Below are 27,049 nucleotides of genomic sequence, written 5' to 3' on the forward strand. Positions count from 1 at the left end.
TGAAGCCGGCATATTAGAAAAACATTTATTGAATTTCCGTTTAAAACAATAGGTTGCTACAGCAAAAGAGATGTGTCACACTTCTAAACTGAGGATGTCATTTTAATAAGGAAATTATTGTCTTTCAAATAAAAAAGGACAAGAGAGGTACTGGGATAACTTAAGCCTATAGAAGGATTCTTTCAGTAGGTGTTAATGCACCTAAATTGTCATAGTCTGTTAGTTATTTGTTGGTTTTCTTTACTGCCTTGTACTACTAGTTATTTCTTCATAGCTTGCACCCCTCCTATCTAATGGAATGCCTTGCATATGTTTTGCATTCCTAGGTTTGATCACCATCTGGCCACTGGCTCAGATTTTCCTAATCACTTAACATTAATACCAGTATGGTTCCTTTTAGAAAGACACAACCATTTAATTTCCTTCCTCATCCCTGTCCAATCTGAACTATAGTCCACAACAGCATTTATGACCGTTGAGCCAAGGATGTGCAGTAGACAGCTTCACGGCTAGCCAATTGGTACTCGGTCAGTTACTGCATTCCGTACTGTGTAAACTTCCATCATATTTGATTTCTTCCCATAGTGGCTGAAACACCTATGAGGCACCAAGTGTTTCACAAACAGGCAAGGGACCTTATTTTTAAAATGTACTCATTCTTCAAATGTGAAGTAGATTCAGGCGAGCTGGTCTGTGATGTTGCTGAAGTCCATGAAATTAATGTATTTGCTGCCTTCACACTTTCAGCTGAGTTAACAACGCAGCATTCCTCGTGAGCTGCGTGGCCAGACACCATTAACACTGTTGCCAACTGTAGCACTTTGTCTCTGAAGGCATCATTTATGTTTCATTACATTCCACTGTTCATTCACTTTTAATGCTTGATTCTCCATAAGTCAAATAATGTCAGTTGTGTGGACACTGAGTATCCTTTGGCTAAGCCACTAATATTACTGAACCTTCTTTTATATTGTTCCAGATTCCACATTCGGACCACAGAGTCTCGTTGATATTGTTGTCACGACACCTGGCAGACTAGTCGACCATCTTAAATCCACTCCAAATTTCTCCTTGAAGCACCTGAGGTTTCTGGTTATTGATGAAGCTGACAGAGTAATGGAGTGCATTCAGAATGACTGGCTGTATCATGTGAACAAAAACATCTATGGAAGTGAGTATATATACATATTGTTCCATATTAAATAGCACAAACTTTGATTTTAAAAAATATGCTCTATTAACTATGTAGTGCATAGAACCATTATTTGCATCACACCAGGCATTTGTTTTTGTGTTTCAAGAGCCACTTGTAGTAGTTAGATCACCCCAGTCAAGTGATAGCTGTCCTAGCAGCAGTGCATCAGAGTACTTTGTGTTGACACAGCTTCCACAAAAAGCTACTTACTTTACATTTTGTCAGTATTCTTTAGCTTCAAATCTATATTTTGTGTGTGTCTGTGTATTTATTGCCCATCTTTTGTATGAATGGGAACTGTGATTGCTGTGTTCAGATGACCCTTCACTTACAGCCCCAGGCAATGTTGGCATTAGTTAATCCGAGGAACATCCAGCATGACCCGTGTACCCCGATCAGTCCACTACTGTGGCTGCCTTGGGTTCTGCCCATACTGAGGTTGATCCCTCACCTGCAGTCAAGTGGGAGGTCATTCCAAGGGGATAGCCTCCCTGATACATCTGATGAACAGGTTTCAGGCACTATCTGTGGTTGACAAAGTGCCAGATGAATCACTTGCACTATTCCACTTAGCTTGCAAGGTCTGGGCATTGACAAAGTGTGGGATTACTGGAAGCTGGGAGCTCCAGCGTTAGTCGCTTAATGCAGCCACTTAGGGATATGTCTGCGATGGAGGGAAGGAATCCAGCATGCTCTCAGTGTCTGTACTGGGAGAAGTCATTTCAGATGTGAAACAGGTGCTTCCATAAGCCATGAAGAGCACAGGATGCAGCCAACTGAATCAGAGGCTCAGACAGTTCTGCAGCCGAATTTGAACTTCTAGTTCAGGAGCCCACTTGAAGTGTAAATGGTTGTGAAAACATACGTGACCTCTTACAAACAAATAATCCTGACCAAATAAGGAGCATCATGACAGACACAGAAATTGGTAACCACAAGGTTGCTATAGCTAGACTGAATATTGTAGCATCCAAATCCACCGAAAATAAACACAAAATAAATCTATGTAAAAAAGCAGATAAAAACTCATTTGACACCTTCGTAAGACACAGACTTCATTCCTTCTAATCTGACTATGTAAGTGTGAACCAGATATGGTTTAAATTCCAAGAAATAGTATGGATGGGAATTACGAGATATTTAACAGATAATTAAACAATGAAAAACCCAGCATGGAATGTAACAATATTATGAAAAGAATAGTTGCTACTCACCATACAGCGGAGATGCTGAATCACAGATAGGCACAACAAAAATATTGTCACAAAATAAGCTTTTGGCCAAGAAGGCCTTTGTGACGACTACAGACACACACATGTGCCTTCAGCTGCCAGTGTGTGGGGGGGGGGGGGGGGGCACACACACACACACACACACACACACACACACACACACACACACACACAAAACCGCACGACTGCACACTCTGGCAGCTGAAGGCACATGTGTGCGTCTGTAGTCTATTTTTGACAACAGTGTTATTGACCAAAAGCTTATTTTGTGATGGTCTTTTTGTTGTGCCTATATGCGACTCAGCATCTCTGCTATATAGTGAGTAGCAATTATCCTTTTCATAATGTTGTTGTTGTGGTCTTCAGTCCTGAGACTGGTTTGATGCAGCTCTCCATGCTACTCTATCCTGTGCAAGCTTCTTCATCTCCCAACACCTACTGCAGCCTACATCCTTCTGAATCTACTTAATGTATTCATCTCTTGGTCTCCCTCTATGATTTTTACCCTCCACGCTGCCCTCCAATGCTAAATTGGTGATCCCTCGATGTCTCAGAACATGTCCTACCAACCGATCCCTACTTCTAGTCAAGTTGTGCCACAAGCTCCTCTTCTCCCCAATTCTATTCAATACCTCCTCATTAGTTATGTGATATACCCATCTAATCTTCAGCATTCTTCTGTAGCACCACATTTCGAAAGCTTCTATTCTCTTCTTGTCTGAACTATTTATCATCCACATTTCACTTCCATACATGTCTACACTCCATACAAATACTTTCAGAAACGACCTCCTGACATTTAAATCTATACTCGATGTTAACAAATTTTTCTTCTTCAGAAACGCTTTCCTTGCCATTGCCAGTCTACATTTTATATCCTCTCTACTTCGACCATCATCAGTTATTTTGCTTCCCAAATAGCAAAACTCCTTTACTACTTTAAGTGCCTCATTTCCTAATCTAATTCCCTCTGCATCACCCAACTTAATTCAACTACATTCCATTATCATCGTTTTGCTTTTGTTGATATTCATCTTATACCCTCCTTTCAAGACACTGTCCATTCCATTCAACTGCTCTTCCAAGTCCTTTGCTGTCTCTGACAGAATTACAATGTCATCGGCGAACCTCAAAGTTTTTATTTCTTCTCCATGGATTTTAATACCTACTCCGAACTTTTCCTTTGTTTTCTTTATTGCTTGCTCAATATACAGATTGAATAACATCGATGATAGGCTACAACCCTGTGTCACTCCCTTCCCAACCACTGCTTGCCTTTCATGCCCCTCAACTCGTATGACTGCCATCTGCTTTCTGTACAAATTGCAAATAGCCTTTCGCTCCCTGTATTTTACCCCTGCCACCTTCAGAATTTGAAAGAGAGTATTCCAATCAACATTGTCAAAAGCTTTCTCTAAGTCTCCAAATGCTAGAAACGTAAGTTTGCCTTTCCACAATCTTTCTTCTAAGATAAGTCGTAGGGTCAGTATTGCCTCACGTGTTCCAACGTTTCTACGGAATCCAAACTGATCTTCCCCGAGGTCGACTTCTATCAGTTTTTCCATTCGTCTGTAAAGAATTTGCGTTTGTATTTTGCAGCTGTGATTTATTAAACTGATAGTTCGGGAATTTTCACATCTGTCAACACCTGCTTTCTTTGGGATTGGAATTATTATATTCTTTTTGAAGTCTGTGGGTATTTTGCCTGTCTCATACATCTTGCTCACCAGATGGTAGAGTTTTGTCAGGTCTGGCTCTCCCAAGGCCGTCAGTGGTTCTAATGGAATGTTGTCTACTCCAGGGGCCTTGTTTCGACTCAGGTCTTTCAGTGCTCTGTCAAACTCTTCATGCAGTATCATATCTCCCATTTCGTCTTCATCTACATCCCCTTCCATTTCCATAATATTGTCCTCAAGTGCATCGCCCTTGTGTAGACTCTATATACTCCTTCCACCTTTCTGCTTTCCCTTCTTTGCTTAGAACTGGGTTTCCATCAAAGCTCTTGATATTCATGCAAGTGGTTCTCCTTTCTCCAAAGGTTTCCTTAATTTTTCTGTAGGCAGTATCTATCTTACCCCTAGTGAGATAAGCCTCTACATCCTTACATTTGTCCTCTAGCCATGCCTGCTTAGCCATATTGCACTTCCTGTCGATCTCATTTTTGAGACTTTTGTATTCCTTTTTGCCTGCTTCATTTACTGCATTTTTATATTTTCTCCTTTCATCAATTAAATTCAATATTTCTTCTGTTACCCAAGGGTTTCTACTTGCCCTCGTCTTTTTACCTATTTGATCCTCTGCTGCCTTCGCTATTGCATCCCTCAAAGCTACCCATTCTTCTTCTACTGTATTTCTTTCCCCCATTCCTGTCAATTGTTCCCTTATGCTCTCCCTGAAACTCTGTACAACCTCTGGTTTAGTCAGTTTATCCAGGTCCCATCTCCTTAAATTCGCACCTTTTTGCAGTTTCTTCAGTTTTGATCTACAGTTCATAACCAATAGATTGTGGTCAGAGTCCACATCTGCCACTGGAAATGTCTTTCAATTTAAAACCTGGTTCCTAAATCTGTCTTACCATTATGTAATCTATCAAATACATTTTAGTATCTCCAGGGTTCTTCCATGTATACAACCTTCTTTCATGATTCTTGAACCAAGTGTTAGCTATGATTAAGTTATGTTCTGTGCAAAATTCTACCACGCGGCTTCCTCTTTCATTTCTTAACCCCAATCCATATTCACCTACTATGTTTCCTTCTCTCCCTTTTCCCACTCCCGAATTCCAGTCACCCATGACTATCAAATTTTCGTCTCCCTTCACTACCTGAATAATTTCTTTTATCTCATCATACATTTCATCAATTTCTTCGTCATCTGCAGAGCTAGTTGGCATATAAACTTGTACTACTGTAGTAGGCGTGGGCTTCGTGTCTATCTTGGCCACAATAATGCGTTCACAATGCTGTTTGTAGTAGCTTACTCGCACTCCTATTTTCCTATTCATTATTAAACCTACTCCTGCATTACCCCTATTTGATTTTGTGTTTGCCACCCTGTATTCACCTGACCAGAAGTCTTGTTCCTCCTGCCACCGAACTTCACTAATTCCCACTATATCTAACTTTAACCTCTCCATTTCCCTTTTTAAATTTTCTAACCTACCTGCCCGATTTAGGGATCTGACATTCCACGCTCCAGTCCGTAGAACGCCAGTTTTGTTTCTCCTGATAACGACATCCTCTTGAGTAGTCCCCGCCCGGAGATCCGAATGGGGGGACTATTTTACCTCCGGAATATTTTACCCAAGAGGACGCCATCATCATTTAACCATACAGTAAAGCTGCATGCCCTCGGGAAAAATTACGGCTGTAGTTTCCCCTTGCTTTCAGCCGTTCGCAGTACCAGCACAGCAAGGCCGTTTTGGTTAGTGTTACAAGGCCAGATCAGTCAATCATCCAGACTGTTGCCCATGCAACTACTGAAAAGGCTGCTGCCCTCTTCAGGAACCTCAGGTTTGTCTGGCCTCTCAACAGATACCCCTTCGTTGTGGTTGCACCTACGGTATGGCTATCTGTATCGTTGAGGCACGCAAGCCTCCCCACCAACGGCAAGGTCCATGGTTCATGTTGTTACATACCAGATAATTAATAGAGATGGTACTGATCTGCCATGGTACAGGTTAGAACACTGCTGCAGAAGCAACAAAAAAAAATTTAACAATTACAAAATCCCAAAGCTTGGCGAAGTTTTACAGAGGCTCAAAATTTAGTGCGAAATTCAATGCGAGATGCTGGTAATTATTTCCACAACAAAACTCTTTCTTGAAATCTGGCAGAAAACCCAGACTCTGATCATACATAATGTACACCAGTAGCAAGGCACTATCAATACCTCCACTGCATGACAACAGTGATCATGTTAATGATGACAGTACTACTAAAGCAGAGTTACATTCGAGAATTTGAATCCGGAACAACTCCCAACATGAGTAACTATGAAGTAGATATTCTCGGTGTAGTAAAGCAGCTTAAAACCCGTAAGGAAGGCAATGCTCCCGGCCAAGATTGTATATAGTCAGGTTACTTTCAGAGTATGCTGGTACAATAGCTCCATATTTAGCAGTCGTATACAATCACTAGCTTATTGAGATATCCATACCCAAAGTCTGGAAAGTTGCACAAGTCACACCAATACCCAAGAAAGGAAAGAGGAATAATATGCTGAATATAACTAACATCGATCTGCAGTAGGATTTTGCAACATTACTGTGCTTGAACATTATGAATCACCTCAAAGAAAACAATTTGTTGACAAATAGCCAACCTGGGTTCGGAAAATACCATTCTTGTGAAACACAACTGGCTCTATATTGTCACAAAGTAATGAGTGTTATCGTCAAGGGACATCAAATTGATTCCTTATTTTTAGATGTCCAGAAAGCTTTTGACACTGTTCCTAACAAGTGACTTCTAATTAAATTGCTCGCCTATGGAGTATCATCTCAGTTGCATGACTGGATTGTGGTTTCCTGTCAGAAAGTTCACTGTTTGTAATAATTGATGGAAAGTCAGTGAGTAAAATGGAAATAATAGCTGGTGTTCCCAAAGGAAGTTTTATAGACCCTCTGTTGTTCCTGACTTACATAAACGATTTAGGAGACAGTGTCAGCAGTCCTCTTGGATTATTTGCAGATGGTGCTGTGATTTACCATCCACCCCCCACCCCCCCCACCCCCCCCTCCTCTCCCCACTCTTTGATGAGGGCCCCAGCCTTTGAGGCATCTTTTTCCTTCCATGCTGCATGTCTATCCTCCTATTCTTTATCACCTCGCTTGGGGAACATGTCTGAGATATTTTTGGGAACGTTTCCTGAATTTTCAATAGACATCAGAACAGTCCTGGTTTTTCTTTCTTTCTTCCTCGTCTCCTATCCTTTCTCCACTTCGGCATTCAAGGTTCCTCTTTGTTTCTTCTTCTTCCCTGTGTGCTTCTGAAGGCCAGCCTATGCATCTACTATGTGACTGGGTAACTTGTAATTCCCATCCCTGGGTCAACAGGTAGGGTTTGCACATACCCCTTGGTCCAGGCCAGGACCAGGGAGAGGTGACAGCATGAGCTGTTACCTTTCCAAATTGACAGTTAGTCTCCATCAGGAGTGTGGAAGGTGTGGCCTCTGAGATGTGAACAATCAGTGTGACCTGAAATGCGAACACTCACCCAAGACGGATGAGCTCCCCCCGAATGGGGCCACCGAAGTCGCTGGCAATCATGGGGGATTTTCTCACAATGAGCCAACCACCATCTCAGTCTACATCTACTAAACATAGACAGAGTGAGGCTAAAGATTCCAAGACTCTTCCAGCTGCACATCAGTTCCAGGTGGTATCATGTACTGAAGGAGGTCAGTCCTTTGCTATGGTTAATCCTTTTATTATTCAGAAAGATGTTGATGCAATTGACATTCCTGTGAAATCCTGCTTTGCTTTTGAAGACTAATTGTGATTCCTTAAGCATAAGAACTGCTTGCAGCTTCGCTCCTTCACACCAATCTTGTTTGTGTCGAGGTCAAATCACCTCTCTCAGGATGTCACTGCAGTCCATCAGGTCATGAAGAAGGTTGATGCATCCTTAGTGTCTACACATACTCTATTTCTTGCATTTTATAGAGTAGTGCCTCCATCAAAGATCAAAGCAGACTATGAAGTCATCAAGATCCTATGTACATCCCGAGCCTGATGCACTGCTACCAATGTCAACATTATAACCATACTCAAATGTCCTGTCGAAACCCGCCCAAAGGCAAGAGGGATGTTCACGAGGATGATTGCTTGCCTCTTCCTCCCTGTTGATCAATTGAAATGCAATTTCATCTCAGAACGTCCCGTGCATCTCAGTGAGCAGGCCATCCAGGAGACCTGGGTGAAGGAAAAAGTGCCTTATCCCATCACTCGCAAGTTGTTGGGAAGTCAAAAGCTCTGTGTTTTACCATTTCACAGTTAGAGTACCGTTCTTGCTACACCTTGCTCCATGAAGGACACGGCCAGCAGATTTGTGACCTCAAATTCAGCACCATGATTGTAAAAGCACCCAGTGTCACTGTAGGATCCCCGTCTTCTTCTCCTTCAGCTGTGCAACAAGCCACCAGCAGTGAAATCACCTGCTACACAACCAACAGGCTAGAAACGACAGAAGGAATACTCCTGTGAAGACTTCTTACATCCCTCCAGCTAACAACTGAGTCTTCATCTATGAATCGTAAAGACTGTTTGCCTTTATTTGATTTCTAGGAGAGAAATTAAATAAAGGCAAACATTCTTCTCTTTCGCCAACTTGGTGATCCTCTCCACAGTGATGTTGCGTGATACACCACCAACCATTTTTCTGCCCTGGAATGCATAGGCCAACCCGGTCAGACTGTCAGTCATTACTCTCCTCCAATGCAATGTTCAAAGTTCCTCCAATGAAACTTTTGCAGCATTAGATCCAACAAGGAGCCATTACAGCTGCTCTTTGAATCACAGAGTCCAATTGTTTTCTGTGTCCAGGAAACACAATTACATCCTCAAGACCACTTTGACGTCTCACATTTCTGTCTGGTCCAGTACGACCTTCCCCCCGAGGACGGCATTACATCTGTTGGGGAGTCGTGCTCCTCATCCATTCACAGTCAAACCATCTCACTTAACACCCAGCTACAAGCTGTTGCTGTCGACATTTTCCTTCCTCACTTCATCTTGTCTCTTTGTACCATATACATGTCTCTTCTTCAGTGTCACTAGGCAGACCTCCTCCAGCTTATGGGGCAAGATACTCACCCCTTTTTGCTGCTTGGTGACTTTAACATACACCATCCCCTTTGGGACTCTTCCACAACCTGTCCAGGAGGTGCCCTCTTGACTGACCTCAATCAGTTCAACCTCATCTCACTTAACACTGGAGCACCCACATTTCTTTCAGACTCCACAAACGCCTGTTCCCATTTCGACCTCTTGTTCTGCACAGCCCAGCTTGTCCGTCATCTCGAGTGGTCAATTATCTCTGACACATACTCGAGTGACTATTTCCTATGTGCTATCTCTTTGCTAACTCTTACCCTATCTATGTCTACACCCAATTGGCCACTTTCTAAGGCCAACTGGAGGCTTTACTTCTCCCTGGCAACCTTTGACGAACAACATTTTCCCAATTGTGATGACCAGGTAGAATACTTTCTAAATGTTATCCTTACTACTGCAGAATGTTCCATTCCTTGCACTTCACTTTTACCTTGCCATGTCCTGATCCTTTGGTGGACTAAGGTGTGCAGCAATGCAATTCGCGCACAGAGATGTGCTCTCCCTATTTTTAAACATCATCATATGATGGCGAACTGCATTTATTATAAACAGTTGTGTGTGCAGTGTTATGCATTCTTCGGAATAGCAAAAAGCTAGCTAGATTTCATTTACTAGTTCTTTTAACAGTTCCACTCCCTCTTCCGTAGTGGGGACCAACCTCTGACATCTCTCTGGGACCATGGCCTGTTCCCAGATTCTGGCCTGACTGTAGTAGATCATGTCATTATGGAACCCAACCCATTGCTATCTTCAGCACCTTGGGCTTCTGTTTTGCGAAGATTTTGAACTCCACCCACTATCGCCCCCACGTTCCTTCATCAGAAACAAGCGCAGGTGGCTCAGGTGATCCCTTCTCCTCTCGGACTTGTGAATGTTACAATGCTGCCTTTACTATGCAAGAGATAGATCATGCTTTCACTTCATCTTGATCTTCTGCCTCGGGGCCAGATGATGTTCATATTCAGATGTTTTTCTCTTGCAGGCAAGCACTTCCTCCTTCATACATACAATCCCATCTGGGCGGATGGCACATTCCTGGACACTGGTGTGAAGCCACTGTCTTACCCATACTTAAGCATGTTAAGGACAAACACCTTCCTTGTAGCTAACACCCCATTTCTCTCACCGGATGTGTTTGCAAAGTGAGGGAATGTATGATTCATGCCCAGCTGGTATGGCAGCTAGAGGCTTACAATTTACTAACCACTGCACAATGTTAATTTCGAGCGCACTGTTCTGCAGTTGACCATCTTGTCACTTTGTCAAACCAAGTCATGAATGGTTTTCTGAGGAACAACTAGGTTGTGGCTATGTTTCTTTTATTTGGAGAAAGCCCACAACACCTGGTGGAGGACTGGTATCCTCCATACTCGCTACGAATGGTGCTTCCAAGGCTGCCAGCCTCATTTCATTCACGATTTTTTAAAAGACAATAGTCTTCAAGGTATGTGTGGCTTCTGTCTTTTGGGGCACCTTTATCCTGGAAAGTGGAGTGCCTCAGGGCTATGTCCAGAGCATTGCCCACTTTGCTATACCCATTAGCCCTGTTATGGCCTGTCTCCTGCTGGGCATCTCTGGCTCCCTGTTTGTTGACAATTTTGTGATCTTTTGCAGTTCTCCACAGACTAGTCTTAAGCAGCGCCTTCAGAAATGTCTTGATTGTCTTTACTCGTGGAGTGTTGAAATGGCTTTCGCTTTTCCACTGACAAAACTTTGTATGAATTTGTGGCAGCACAGCGGGTTTCTTCCAGTGTCTTTATACCTTGGGACTGTTGTTCTTCTGTTTGCTGAAACTATGAAATTCCTGATGCTCATGCTTGATAGGAAACTTCCTTGGTCGCCCCATGTGTCGCTCGCTATACCCAGTGCCTCACTGTCCTACATGTCCTCAGCAGTACTTCCTGGGGAGCAGGTTGGACTACCTTTCTTTGGTTTGTACCAATCCCTTGTCTGTTCAAAACTAGATTTTGTGTTTTGTTTATGCTTCTTCCCATCCATCCAACTTACGCAAATACAGTCCACCATTGTGGAATCTGTTCGACCCCTGGTGCCTTTTACACTAGCCTGGTTGAGAGTATCTATGCAGAAGCTGCCAAACTAGCATTGTCATACCTATGTGATGTTCTCTTTGGCAGATACACAACCATTTGTCTGCCATGCCTGGTCACCCATCCCATGCCTCCTTCTTTGATGACTTTTATGGGCACTTCCCACTTCTCTGTTACCTCCTGGAATTTGCTTTCAGCTATTGCTCCAGCATCTTGACTTCACGCTACCTGCCACTTTCCCGATGGGTGTGAACCCTTCACCACCTTGGCTTCATGTGGAAGCCTGTGTTCTTCTTGGACTCCATTTGCTTCTATTTGCTCACTCTTGAGGGAGCCACTGTGATGTTTATCTGGGTCCCTGGTCACATTGGTCTGATGGGAATGAGGCTGCTGACACTGCTGCCAAGGCTACAATTCTCCTGCATTGACTCAATAGTTCTCCCGTTCCTTCCTATTATCTCCATGTTACCATCTGTTGGCAGGTAGTGTTACTTTGGCATCACCACTGGGCTTCCCTTCATGGGAACAAGCTCCAGGGGATTAAACATCTACTGGCTGCTTGACCGACCTCCTCTCAGCCCTCTCGCCTCAAGGAGAGGTTCTGTTTTAGGCACTGTTGTTTTAGTTATCATAATTTGTTAAGTGATGATCCCTCACCACTTTGTACTCATTGTCATCAACCTTTGACGGTTCACTATTTTCTGACTGAATGCCCTGTTTTTAACCATTTATGTTCTAATGTATGTTTGGTATCTGAGTCAGAATTAGATGGCAAACACACACACACACACACAAGACTGCTGTCTCAGGCAACTGAGGCCACACTGCGAGCAGCTGTACTGGTGCATGATGGGAGTGGCAACTGGGGGTAAGGGAGGGCAGGGAGGGTTAGGCATGGTGGGCAGTGATGTGCTGTTGGGGAGCACAGAAGGACGAGGTGGAAAGAGGGCAGGGAGCTATGTGCAGTCGGGAGGTTAGGGGTTAGGGAGGGAGCGGAGAGGTGGGGGGGGGGGGGGGGTGTAACAGTAGAGGAGGAAGTAAAAAGTCAGTGTGATGGAGAAATGAGGGCTCTGTAGTGCTAGAATAGGAACAGAGAAGGAGCTGGATGGGAGAGGACTAACAAAGGTTGAGGCCAGGACAGTTACGGGAAAGTAGCATATATTGCAGGAAAAGTTCCCACGAGCGCAATTAGAAAAACTGGTGTTGGTGAGAAGGATCCATATGGCACAGGCTGTGAAGCAGTCATTGAAATGAAGGATGTCATGTTTGGCAGTGTGCTCAGCAACAGGGTGGTCCACTTGTTTCTTGGCCACAGTTTGTCGGTGGCCGTTCATGTGGACAGACAGCTTGTTGGTTGTGATGCCCATATAGAATGCAGCACGAAGGTTGCAGCTTAGCTTGAATATCACACAACTGGTTTCGCAGGTAGCCCTGCCTTTGATGGGGTAGTTGATGTTAATGACGGACTGGAGTAGATGGTGGTGGGAGGATGTATAGGATAGGTCTTGCATCTAATTTTATTACAGGAGTATGAGCCATGAGGTACGGGGTTGGGAGCAGGGAATGTGTAGGAATGGACGAGTATATTGTGTAGGTTCGGTGGACGGCAGAATACCACTGTGGAAGGGATGGGAAAGATAGTGGACAGGACATTCCTCAAGTCAGAGCACGACAAGAGGTAGTTGAAACACTGGCGGAGAATGTAATTCAGTTGCGCCAGTGCTGGGTGCTACTGAGTTACGAGGGGAATGCTCCTCTGTGGCTGGACAGTGGGACTTGGGAAGATGGTGGGAGACTGAAAAGATAAAGTACAAGAAATTTGTTGCCTGAGACTGCAGTCGTGTGTGTGTGTGTGTGTGTGTGTGTGTGTGTGTGTGTGTTTGCTGTCTAGTTTTGACGAAGGCCTTACTGGCAGAAAGCTATTCTTTGTGAAAGTCTTTTTGTTGTGCCTATCTGCGCTATGTGGTGAGTAGCAACTTTCCTTTTCACAATATTGTTACATTCCATCCTGGGTTTTCCATTGTTTGATTTAATGATCGCATAAATTATGTTGTGGGGAAAGCAAACCAAAGACTGATTTATTGTTGGACCACTTTGAAAGTGTAACATGTCTACCAAAGACACTGCTTACACTATGCTTGTCTGGCCTCTTCTCGAGTATTTCTCTGCAGTGTGTGATCCACCGCAGATAGAACTAATGGAGGACATTTAAAAGTTCAAAGAAGGGCAGCTAGTTTTGTATTATCATAAAATAGGGGAGCAAGTTCCACAGGTATGATTTATGAATTGGGATGGCAGTCATTAAAACAAGGGCATTTTTCAATGCGACAGGACCTTCCCATAAAATTTCGATCACCATCTTTCTCCTCAGAGTGTGAAAATCTTTTGTTAGCTCCCTCCTACACGAGGAGATGTGATCATCATAATAAAATAAGAGAAAGATTTGAGTGTTCGTTTTTCCTGCACACTGTACAAGAGTGGAATGATAAAGAGTAGCTTAAAGGTGGTTTAATGAATCCTCTGCCAAGCACTTGGTTGTGAATTGCAAAGTAATCATGTAGATGCTGATGTAGAAGTAGATGAATAAATCCTTGATGCAGCACTATGTAGGAGCACAGGTGTGTGTGTGTGTGTGTGTGTGTGTGTGTGTGTGTGTGTGTGTGTGAGAGAGAGAGAGAGAGAGAGAGAGAGAGAGAGAGCGTGCGCATGCGCGCATTTACTTCAGCTTATCAAAGGATTGGTTCCAAAAGCCAGAAAACTAGCAAGTTTTTCTTCCTTTTGTGTATGTAGGGGAAGGGGGGGAGGGTGGATGACACAACTCTTCACCCTGTTTGGTGAGTGGTCTGCTTTATTTCTAAATTATATATATATGTGGTTGTCAATGTAATAATTGAAAGTTACTGTTAATTTAGCCCAAACATCCACGGTAGCACAAAAGTGTTTCCTTGCTGTACTCCCATAAAAATGGCATTTGCACACTGAGATTATTAAGTAAACAGTTCCTTTGACAGGGTAGCACAAGAACAGAAATATGGCAACACAATATGAAATAACCAATAACATTAGCTTCCCACTTCCATGCCTGCTGGTGTGCATTTTAAATAGATGCACATGCATTGCTTCCCCGGCTTTCACTCATGGCACTGTTCAAAAACTCGAGCAAAACCAGGGTGAGGGAGAGGCTGGTCAAGTGTTTGCCATTTTAATGTCCATAGGCTGGTCTGAGGTGTGAGGCACAACATACACTTCCATCTATTGCCACTGGGGCCAGTTCCAGGAGATGCTGGCAGGGAGCAGCTGCCAACTGCATCTGGAGGTCCGTGAGACATATTATGATACCGTGTGAGCGTTTAATTTTAAACATGACATTGCCAAACTGTTCTATGACTGTGCCTGGTGCCCGCACACCATTGTCATTATTTTACTGTCAAACCAGCTTTGCCACACACAACTGGAAAATTTATATTAATCATTCGCCGAGTCTTATGGCCTCAGGATTTGAACAGTGCAGCCCTGACATGAGAATTGCCATTTGTTTCACAAAATAATTTAAATACGTGAGAAGAAAATGTGTTCCATTGTCAGTGACAGTAGATTTCAGCAATCCTCTAATAGAGAAGACCTTTCCCAAAGCCCGAATAGCCTTAGTTGAAGGTATCAGTAATATCTGTATTGCAAATGGAAATTTGAAGAAAGAACGGGTAATGATGAGCCAGTAGCTTCCAAGAAATGGTCCTGCAAAATCAGTATTTAGGTGTGTCCAGGATTCTGTTGTCTTTGCCCATGGAAAATATTGCTATGGTGGAGCTCACTGTTATTTTTCTTTAACCAACATCATTTCAATGTTTTGCCAATATTCTTCCAGTAGCAATGCATTTGGTATGTACTGTGCCCCAGTTGCTCTGATATAGCTTCTGAAGTACTTTAGATTTAAGGATCGCAAGTGTAGCCACTGAAATAAACTCTGACACCGGTAATATTTATGCACAAAATTACATAAATTCCTTTCTAACCTGCAAAATGCATTTTGACTGCGACTGGCTCTTACATGAGCAGCAATCTGTTGGGGCAGGTGGTGGGGATAAGAGAGGAGCCATGGGATGGGAGGGGAAGGGGTTGTGGGTTAGGGGGAAGATGATAGTGCTGCCTGGGGGTACATGCAGGAACAGGCTAGGGCTATAGTGCTGCTAGATGCAGCATTGGGAGGTTATGCTCAGTGTGGAGGGAGAGGAGTAGAGAAGAGAAAAGGACTTCTAGGTGCATTTGCAGGATAAAACTCAAGTGTGTACTGTAGTGGGAGTAGTGAGGTGGAAGGCAAAGAGTACCGAAGAATGAGGCCAGGAGAATAACTTGAATGATATATCTTGTAGCAAGAGTGCCGCCCACCTGCGCAATTCAGAAAAGTTGGTGTTTCTCTCTCTCAGCCTTATTGCGTATTTCATTTAAAAAAAAAAAATATTACCAGTACAGAAGAATAAAATTCAGATACACTTCTATGTAAATGAATGACATCCTTTACGCTCACGCATTGATGAATGCAATCATTCCCACTTCACGTCTGTATCTCAGAATAACAATTTTACTTACCAAGCAGTGGCAGGAGAACACGCATACACAAAAAGGATTAATTTTTACAAGCTTTCGGAGCCATCGGCATGACCACCACCCAACTATCAGTCAGGATGAATGGGCATAGGCGGAGGGTGTATATCGGCAACACACAACATCCTGTTGCAGAGCGAGCTCTACGAAATGACAGTCATGACCTTGGTGCCTGCTTCACCACACACACCACCTGGATTCTTCCCCCAGTCACCAGTTTCTCAGAACTCCACAGATGAGAATTAGCACTATTACATATCCTTGGTTGTGTGTGTGTGTGTGTGTGTGTGTGTGTGTGTGTGTGTTCTCCTGCCACTGCTTGGTGAGTAGATTTTTTATCTTATCTATCCCCCCATGAACCATGAACCTTGCTGTTGGTGGGGAGGCTTGCGAGCCTCAACGATACAGATAGCCGTACCCTAGGTGCAACCACAACGGAGGGGTATCTGTTGAGGGGCCAGACAAATGTGTGGTTCCTGAAGAGGGGCAGCAGCCTTTTCAGTAGTTGCAGGGGCAACAGTCTGGATGATTGACTGATCTGGCCTTGTAACATTAACCAAAACGGCCTTGCTGTTGTGGTACTGCAAATGGCTGAAAGCAAGGGGAAACTACAGCCGTAATTTTTCCCGAGGGCATGCAGCTTTACTATATGGTTACATGATGATGGCGTCCTCTTGGGTAAAAAATTCCGGAGGTAAAATAGTCCCCCATTTGGATCTCCGGGCGGGGACTACTCAGGACGACGTCATTATCAGGAGAAAGAAAACTGGCATTCTACGGATCGGAGCGTGGAACGTCAGATACCCTTAATCGGGCAGGTAGGTTAGAAAATTTAAAAAGGGAAATGGATAGGTTAAAGTTAGATATAGTGGGAATTAGTGAAGTTCGGTGACAGGAGGAACAATATTTCTGGTCAGGTGACTACAGGGTTATAAACACAAAATCAAATAGGGGTAATGCAGGAGTAGGTTTAATAATAAATAGGAATGCGGGTAAGCTACTACAAACAGCATTTCGTTCGTTCGTTGTGGTCTTCAATCCTGAGACTGGTTTGATGCAGCTCTCCGTGCTACTCTATCCTGTGCAAGCTTCTTCATCTCCCAGTACTTACTGCAACCTACATCCTTCTGAATCTGCTTAGTGTATTCATCTCTTGGTCTCCCTCTACGATTTTTACCCTCCACGCTGCCCTCCAATGCTAAATTTGTGATTCCTTGATGCCTCAAAACATGTCCTACCAACCGATCCCTTCTTCTAGTCAAGTTGTGCCACAAACTTCTCTTCTCCCCAATCCTATTCAATACCTCCTCATTAATTACGTGATCTATCCACCTTATCTTCAGCATTCTTCTGTAGCACCACATTTCGAAAGCTTTTATTCTCTTCTTGTCCAAACTAGTTATCGTCCATGTTTCACTTCCATACATGGCTACACTCCATACAAATACTTTCAGAAACGACTTCCTGACACTTAAATCTATATTCGATGTTAACAAATTTCTCTTCTTCAGAAACGATTTCCTTGCCATTGCCAGTCTACATTTTATATCCTCTCTACTTCGACCATCATCAGTTATTTTACTCCCTAAATAGCAAAACTCCTTTAAGTGTCTCATTTCCTAATCTAATTCCCTCAGCATCACCCGATTTAATTTGACTACATTCCATTGTCCTCGTTTTGCTTTTGTTGATGTTCATCTTATATCCTCCTTTCAAGACACTGTCCATTCCATTCAACAGCTCTTCCAAGTCCTTTGCGGTCTCTGACAGAATTACAATGTCATCGGTGAACCTCAAAGTTTTTACTTCTTCTCCATGAATTTTAATACCTACTCCGAATTTTTCTTTTGTTTCCTTTACTGCTTGCTCAATATACAGATTGAATAACATCGGGGAGAGGCTACAACCCTGTCTCACTCCTTTCCCAACCACTGCTTCCCTTTCATGCCCCTCGACTCTTATAACTGCCATCTGGTTTCTGTACAAATTGCAAATAGCCTTTCGCTCCCTGTATTTTACCCCTGCCACCTTCAGAATTTGAAAGAGAGTATTCCAGTTAACGTTGTCAAAAGCTTTCTCTAAGTCTACAAATGCTAGAAACGTAGGTTTGCCTTTTCTTAATCTTTCTTCCAAGATAAGTCGTAAGGTTAGTATTGCCTCACGTGTTTCAACATTTCTACGGAATCCAAACTGATCTTCCCCGAGGTCCGCTTCTACCAGTTTTTCCATTCGTCTGTAAAGAATTTGCGTTAGTATTTTGCAGCTGTGACTTATTAAACTGATAGTTCGGGAATTTTCACATCTGTCAACACCTGCTTTCTTTGGAATTGGAATTATTATATTCTTCTTGAAGTCTGTGGGCATTTCGCCTGTCTCATACATCTTGCTCACCAGATGGTAGAGTTTTGTCATGACTGGCTCTCCCAAGGCCATCAGTAGTTCTAATGGAATGTTGTCTACTCCCGGGGCCTTGTTTCGACTCGTGTCTTTCAGTGCTCTGTCAAACTCTTCACGCAGTATCTTATCTCCCATTTCATCTTCATACACATCCTCTTCCATTTCCATAATATTGTCCTCAAGTACATCGCCCTTATATAAACCCTCTATATACTCCTTCCACCTTTCTGCCTTCCCTTCTTTGCTTAGAACTGCGTTGCCATCTGAGCTCTTGATATTCATACAAGTGGTTCTCTTCCCTCCAAAGGTCTCTTTAATTTTCCTGTAGGCAGTATCTATCTTACCCCTAGTAAGACAAGCCTCCACATCCTTACATTTGTCCTCTAGCCATCCCTGCTTAGCCATTTTGCACTTCCTGTCGATCTCATTTTTGAGACATTTGTATTCCTTTTTGCCTGCTTCATTTACTGCATTTTTATATTTTCTCCTTTCATCAATTAAATTCAATATTTCTTCTGTTACCCAAGGGTTTCTACTTGCCCTCGTCTTTTTACCTATTTGATCCTCTGCTGCCTTCGCTATTGCATCCCTCAAAGCTACCCATTCTTCTTCTACTGTATTTCTTTCCCCCATTCCTGTCAATTGTTCCCTTATGTTCTCCCTGAAACTCTGTACAACCTCTGGTTTAGTCAGTTTATCCAGGTCCCATCTCCTTAAATTCGCACCTTTTTGCAGTTTCTTCAGTTTTGATCTACAGTTCATAACCAATAGATTGTGGTCAGAGTCCACATCTGCCACTGGAAATGTCTTTCAATTTAAAACCTGGTTCCTAAATCTGTCTTACCATTATGTAATCTATCAGATACATTTTAGTATCTCCAGGGTTCTTCCATGTATACAACCTTCTTTCATGATTCTTGAACCAAGTGTTAGCTATGATTAAGTTATGTTCTGTGCAAAATTCTACCACGCGGCTTCCTCTTTCATTTCTTAACCCCAATCCATATTCACCTAGTATGTTTCCTTCTCTCCCTTTTCCCACTCCCGAATTCCAGTCACCCATGACTATCAAATTTTCGTCTCCCTTCACTACCTGAATAATTTCTTTTATCTCATCATACATTTCATCAATTTCTTCGTCATCTGCAGAGCTAGTTGGCATATAAACTTGTACTACTGTAGTAGGCGTGGGCTTCGTGTCTATCTTGGCCACAATAATGCGTTCACAATGCTGTTTGTAGTAGCTTACTCGCACTCCTATTTTCCTATTCATTATTAAACCTACTCCTGCATTACCCCTATTTGATTTTGTGTTTGCCACCCTGTATTCACCTGACCAGAAGTCTTGTTCCTCCTGCCACCGAACTTCACTAATTCCCACTATATCTAACTTTAACCTCTCCATTTCCCTTTTTAAATTTTCTAACCTACCTGCCCGATTCAGGGATCTGACATTCCACGCTCCGATCCGTAGAACGCCAGTTTTCTTTCTCCTGGTAACGCCACCCTCTTGAGTAGTCCCCGCACGGAGATCCGAATGGGGGACTATTTTACCTTCGGAATATTTTACCCAAGAGGACGCCATCATCATTTAATCATACAGTAAAGCTGCATGTCCTTGGGAAAAATTACGCCTGTATTTTCCCCTTGCTTTCAGCCGTTCGCAGTACCAGCACAGCAAGGCCGTTTTGGTTAATGTTACAAGGCCAGATCAGTCAATCATCCAGACTGTTGCCCCTGCAACTACTGAAAAGGCTGCTGCCCCTCTTCAGGAACCACATGTTTGTCTGGCTTCTCAACAGATACCCCTCCGTTGTGGTTGCACCTACGGTACGGCCATCTGTATCGCTGAGGCACGCAAGCCTCCCCACCAACGGCAAGGTCCGTGGTTAATGGAGGGGCATGTACTGGTATGCTGCCATTTTGTGTGTTGCGAGGTGGCAAGAGGAGTTGTGGATTGTAGTATGTGTTGTGGTAGGCTTCCGATAAATTTCAAACTGATGTCTGTTATTCTTTATTGTAATGGTAAGGTCTAGGAAATTTATACTGTCATCTTTTTGGTGTTCAACTGTGAATTATATGCTTTCATGGGAGTTGTTGAAAAACTGATTCAACTGACTGATGTCATCTTCAGTGCCTTTGATTAAAGTTATGATATCATCTACATATCTGTAGTAGTAGATGATATTTTTGAGGAGGTGGTGATTGGAATTCAAGATTTTGTCTTCTAGGTTACTTACAAATATTTCTGCTAACAATCCGGAAAGATTTGAGCCCATTGCCAGACCATCTGTTTGTTTGTAGATTTTATTGTTAAATTTAAAATAGTTGTGTGAAAGTGTGAATTCAAGCAGGTCCATTAGTTCTTTAATGTGAGTTGAAGGGATTTTTTTGTGTTTATGTAGGTTGGCATTAATTATTTGTAGTGTGGGATCTATTGGCACAGATGAATAAAGGTTTTGTATGTCGAATGAGGCAAGTGTGGCTCCATCAGGTACTTGTATGTTTTTGACATATTGTGTGAATTCTGTTGTGTTTTTAAGTGTTCTCTCATTATTGAATGTGTATGCTTGTTTGAGAATTCTGAAAAGTATTTTATTGAGCCTGAATGTTGGGCTGTTCCTACAGTTCACTATGGGTCTGATGGGGGTCCCACCTTTGTGTATCTTAGGTTGTGACCTAAGACAAGGTGCTTGTGGGCGCATTGTTACAATGTTTCTTGCTTCTTCGATGGTGAGTAGAAAGTTAATGTTGTTTGAAATGTGTTTAATATCCTTTTGTATTCTGGCTGTTGGATCTTTACGTATTTCAGTTATGTTGCTGGTTTGGAAGAAGTCTAAAGTTTTTTCTATGTATGTTGTTCTGTCCATTACAACAGTAGTGTTGCCCTTGTCAGCTTTTACAATTATTGCATTATTCATGTTTAATTTAGTCTTAATGGTACGTGTAAGGGCTTCTTCTCTTTTCTTGTATGCTGGGAATGGTTTTGCAATTTCCTTTTCAATGATTTCGTTAATTTTGTGGCAGGCTGATATTCTGTCGGTTTGCTTCTTAAAGGCGATGGTCGAGATCTGTATGACACGAGTGATGAGCTTCTCTTGGTTCTTTTGGTCCAGCGGAGCTTGAACATTGTGTTTCAAGCCTTTGCAGAGTAGTGCCTCTTCTTCTGCAGTAAATATTATGTTCGTGTTGTTGAGGAAAGGTGTGTAGAATGTGTGCTTCTTTTGGCTGTTTTGGTTCGGTTTGGAAGGTAATTGTTGCTTTATAAGATTGGCCAGTTTTTTCTTCTGTGTAGCTTTCGTTTTCTGTACGATGAACTCGGTGTACTCTTTGACTTTTTTGGTTATGGAATCATATTCTAATCTATGAAGCAACTTTCCCAATTGTAATTCTGCATTATAAAGCTGTGTGTTGAACTTTTGTTTTTTAATATAAAGTTCTTTCAGTTCATTTTTCACCCAGAGTTTTCGTGCGATCTCCAATGTTTTCTTCGCAGTTGTTGTGTTTGTTTTGATGTCAATCTTGACATAATTTAGGATGACATTATTCTTGAGACAATTCCTATTGAAGTGTTATGTGTTGTGTCGTCATGGCGACCTTTTCTGCACTGTTCTTGTACTCGAAAATAGCCCTGATTGCCTGACTGGGCAGATTAACTTTAAATGCGAACATTTTTAGGTTAGGCTTTACCGTGACTGTTTCTGACATTAAATGAAACAACAAGTTTACTGTTACCAGTCACCGTTTTATTTTTTCCACGACGCGTTTCGAAGGTTTAAACCTCCATCATCGGGTGGATTTACATTACTTAGTATTACATATGTGTGTATGTTGTGTTACGACATTTGGAGGAACTTGTGGCACTGCCTAGTGGAGAAACAAGACACTATTTCAGATTATGGTTTTGGATAACTTTCGACAAAAAATTAAACTGATATTTAATGGTAAACTTTAATAAGTAAACTAGAGGACCTCCAGTGGTCACAGGTTCCTTTTTCTGTCGTAACACTTCACATGTATACTGCCACATTTGTAAACAAATATGGCGTCTGGAATCAGCTGGGTGCAAGGTTCGTACAGCAGAAGAGAAGACATAATCGCAAAGTGCAAAGAATATACATTGTAACAACATTATTACAGAATAATCGTTTAAACCATTTAGAGGTGTTTGTTTTGAGGTGTCAAATATATGTGTGTGTACTTCAGGAGGTATATAAATCCAATTTTGAAAGGTTAAAACAGCTAAACATTCGTACTCGTTGATGCAATCAGGTGAAATGTTAAAATGGCTTAAACTTCATACTTGCTAATAACAATTAGGTAAAATGTTATAGGCTTGAATTACAATGATCATATTGGCTACAGCAGTAAAATCATACATAGATGACACTCTTTGAAGAAAGAGAGAGAGAGGAAGGAGTGATTATATGAGAGCAAACATTTACATGGCAAGGAGTCTTAAGATTACATGTTGCATATATTAGCTGCCTAAAATTTACCATTAAATATCAGTTTAATTTTTTGTCAAAAGTTATCCAAAACCATATTCTGAAATAGTGTCTTGTTTCTCCACTAGGCAGTGCCACAAGTTCCTCCAAATGTCGTAACACAACATACACACATATGTAATACTAAGTAATGTAAATCCACCCGATGATGGAGGTTTAAACCTTCGAAACGCGTCGTGGAAAAAATAAAACGGTGACTGGTAACAGTAAACTTGTTGTTTCATTTAATGTCAGAAACAGTCACGGTAAAGCCTAACCTAAAAATGTTCGCATTTAAAGTTAATCTGCCCAGTCAGGCAATCAGGGCTATTTTCGAGTACAAGAACAGTGCAGAAAAGGTCGCCATGACGACACAACACATAACACTTCAATAGGAATTGTCTCAAGAATAATGTCATCCTAAATTATGTCAAGATTGACATCAAAACAAACACAACAACTGCGAAGAAAACATTGGAGATCGCACGAAAACTCTGGGTGAAAAATGAACTGAAAGAACTTTATATTAAAAAACAAAAGTTCAACACACAGCTTTATAATGCAGAATTACAATTGGGAAAGTTGCTTCATAGATTAGAATATGATTCCATAACCAAAAAAGTCAAAGAGTACACCGAGTTCATCGTACAGAAAACGAAAGCTACACAGAAGAAAAAACTGGCCAATCTTATAAAGCAACAATTACCTTCCAAACCGAACCAAAACAGCCAAAAGAAGCACACATTCTACACACCTTTCCTCAACAACACGAACATAATATTTACTGCAGAAGAAGAGGCACTACTCTGCAAAGGCTTGAAACACAATGTTCAAGCTCCGCTGGACCAAAAGAACCAAGAGAAGCTCATCACTCGTGTCATACAGATCTCGACCATCGCCTTTAAGAAGCAAACCGACAGAATATCAGCCTGCCACAAAATTAACGAAATCATTGAAAAGGAAATTGCAAAACCATTCCCAGCATACAAGAAAAGAGAAGAAGCCCTTACACGTACCATTAAGACTAAATTAAACATGAATAATGCAATAATTGTAAAAGCTGACAAGGGCAACACTACTGTTGTAATGGACAGAACAACATACATAGAAAAAACTTTAGACTTCTTCCAAACCAGCAACATAACTGAAATACGTAAAGATCCAACAGCCAGAATACAAAAGGATATTAAACACATTTCAAACAACATTAACTTTCTACTCACCATCGAAGAAGCAAGAAACATTGTAACAATGCGCCCACAAGCACCTTGTCTTAGGTCACAACCTAAGATACACAAAGGTGGGACCCCCATCAGACCCATAGTGAACTGTAGGAACAGCCCAACATTCAAGCTCAATAAAATACTTTTCAGAATTCTCAAACAAGCATACACATTCAATAATGAGAGAACACTTAAAAACACAACAGAATTCACACAATATGTCAAAAACATACAAGTACCTGATGGAGCCACACTTGCCTCATTCGACATACAAAACCTTTATTCATCTGTGCCAATAGATCCCACACTACAAATAATTAATGCCAACCTACATAAACACAAAAAAATCCCTTCAACTCACATTAAAGAACTAATGGACCTGCTTGAATTCACACTTTCACACAACTATTTTAAATTTAACAATAAAATCTACAAACAAACAGATGGTCTGGCAATGGGCTCAAATCTTTCCGGATTGTTAGCAGAAATATTTATAAGTAACCTAGAAGACAAAATCTTGAATTCCAATCACCACCTCCTCAAAAATATCATCTACTACTACAGATATGTAGATGATATCATAACTTTAATCAAAGGCACTAAAGATGACATCAGTGAGTTGAATCAGTTTTTCAACAACTGCCATGAAAGCATAAAATTCACAGTTGAACACCAAAAAGATGACAGTATAAATTTCCTAGACCTTACCATTACAATAAAGAATAACAGACATCAGTTTGAAATTTATCGGAAGCCTACCACAACACATACTACAATCTACAACTCCTCTTGCCACCCCGCAGCTCACAAAATGGCAGCATACCGGTACATGATTAATAGAGCTATCCAACTACCACTCTCAGAAGATAAACGTGATCAAGAAATTGAAATAAGAAAACAAACAGCTATTGAAAATGGCTATAACAACTCCATAATAGACACTCTATAACACTCAATAATGGCAAAGCAATCACAACACAAAAAACAAAAAGAAAATGTCTTGCATACAATCCCCTTTCTGGGTAACATTTCATACCAGATTGCTAATGTCTTCAAACGGAAAGGTATAAGCATATCCTGTACAACAGACAACAAGATTGGACAGAAGCTACCCTACAACATCGGCACACGAAACCCACTTCATCACACAGGTGTGTACAAAATTGAATGTATTGACTGTGACTGCTTCTACATAGGCCAGACAGGCAGATCATTTGAGATTAGGTTCAAGGAACACGTGGCAGCACTAAAAAACAAAAAATACCACACATCAGCAATAGCTACCCACCTACATGAAACAAAACACCATGTTAACAACACAAGTATTAGCATCCTACACATCCAATCAAAAGGTAGAAAACTAGACATCCTTGAAACACTCCAAATATACAAACACCAAATGAAACAACCAGAATCCATCTTAAATGACAAAAATGACAATATTTACAATAGTATCATCTCTGTTTTCAGCAACTGCCTACACTCTTAAAATACACACACACACACACACACACACACACACACACACACACACACACACACATATCCTAATATTTACCATAAATATTGACAGCCGCCAAGAGTACAAGAGATTGACCTCATTCACAGATAATTCATCACACCAGCAGCTTGTAGCCCCTGTCAGCTTAAAACTGTATGTACATCAACTACTGGCACAAATGTATATCTATCTGCATATTTTATAACATTAACCAGTGTATTACCCCAACCTTTAGGCAGCTAATATATGCAACATGTAATCTTAAGACTCCTTGCCGTGTAAATGTTTGCTCTCATATAATCACTCCTTCCTCTCTCTCTCTCTCTCTCTCTCTCTCTCTCTCTCTCTCTTTTTCTTCAAAGAGTGTCATCTATGTATGATTTTACTGCTGTAGCCAATGTGATCATTTTAATTCAAGCCTATAACATTTTACCTAATTGTTATTAGCAAGTATGAAGTTTAAGCCATTTTAACATTTCACCTGATTGCATAAACGAGTACGAATGTTTAGCTGTTTTAACCTTTCAAAATTGGATTTATATACCACCTGAAGTACACACACATATATTTAACACCTCAATACAAACACCTTCAAATGGTTTAAACGATTATTCTGTAATAATGTTGTTACAATGTATATTCTTTGCACTTTGCGATTATGTCTTCTCTTCTGCTGTACGAACCTTGCACCCAGCTGATTCCAGACGCCATATTTGTTTACAAATGTGGCAGTATACATGTGAAGTGTTACGACAGAAAAAGGAACCTGTGACCACTGGAGGTACTTTAGTTTACTTATTGAAGTTTACCATTAAATATCAGTTTAATTTTTTGTCAAAAGTTATCCAAAACCATATTCTGAAGTAGTGTCTTGTTTCTCCGCTAGGCAGTGCCACAAGTTCCTCCAAATGTCGTAACACAACATACACACATATGAAATACTAACTAATGTAAATCCACCCGATGATGGAGGTTTAAACCTTCGAAACGCGTCGTGGAAAAAAAAAAATAAAACGGTGACTGATAACAGTAAACTTGTTGTTTCATTTAATGTCAGTAACAGTCACGGTAAAGCCTAACCTAAAAATGTTCGCATTTAAAGTTAATGAGGAGGTATTGAATAGGATTGGGGAGAAGAGAAGTTTGTGGCACAACTTGACTAGAAGAAGGGATCGGCTGGTAGGAAATGTCCTGAGGCATCAAGGGATCACAAATTTAGCATTGGAGGGCAGCGTGGAGGGTAAAAATCGTAGAGGGAGACCAAGAGATGAATACACTAAGCAGATTCAGAAGGATGTAGGTTGCAGTAGGTACTGGGAGATGAAGGAGCTTGCACAGGATAGATTAGCATGGAGAGCTACATCAAACCAGTCTCAGGACTGAAGACCACAACAACAACAACATCCGTTTACATTATATATTGTCAATAATTGATTAATTTCATCTGAATAAAAATTGCAATACCCTAATGCATCTGGCATATTCATAAAATAGAGAAGCACAGGAGTGTGTCAGTAGTTCGCTCTCAA

General features: G+C 41.5%; 1 protein-coding gene across 1 annotated transcript in view; it reads left to right on the forward strand.

The window, feature by feature from the left end:
* Positions 1–27,049, forward strand: part of LOC126481507 (ATP-dependent RNA helicase DDX51) — a 155,805-nt gene that overhangs the window by 69,676 nt on the left and 59,080 nt on the right. Inside the window, exon 6 of the mRNA XM_050105303.1 lies at positions 980–1,171. Coding sequence (XP_049961260.1) covers positions 980–1,171 — 192 coding nt within the window. The remainder of the gene's footprint in view (positions 1–979; positions 1,172–27,049) is intronic.

This window comes from Schistocerca serialis, chromosome 5 (assembly GCF_023864345.2).
Source record: "Schistocerca serialis cubense isolate TAMUIC-IGC-003099 chromosome 5, iqSchSeri2.2, whole genome shotgun sequence".
Classification (NCBI taxonomy): Eukaryota; Metazoa; Arthropoda; class Insecta; order Orthoptera; family Acrididae; genus Schistocerca; species Schistocerca serialis.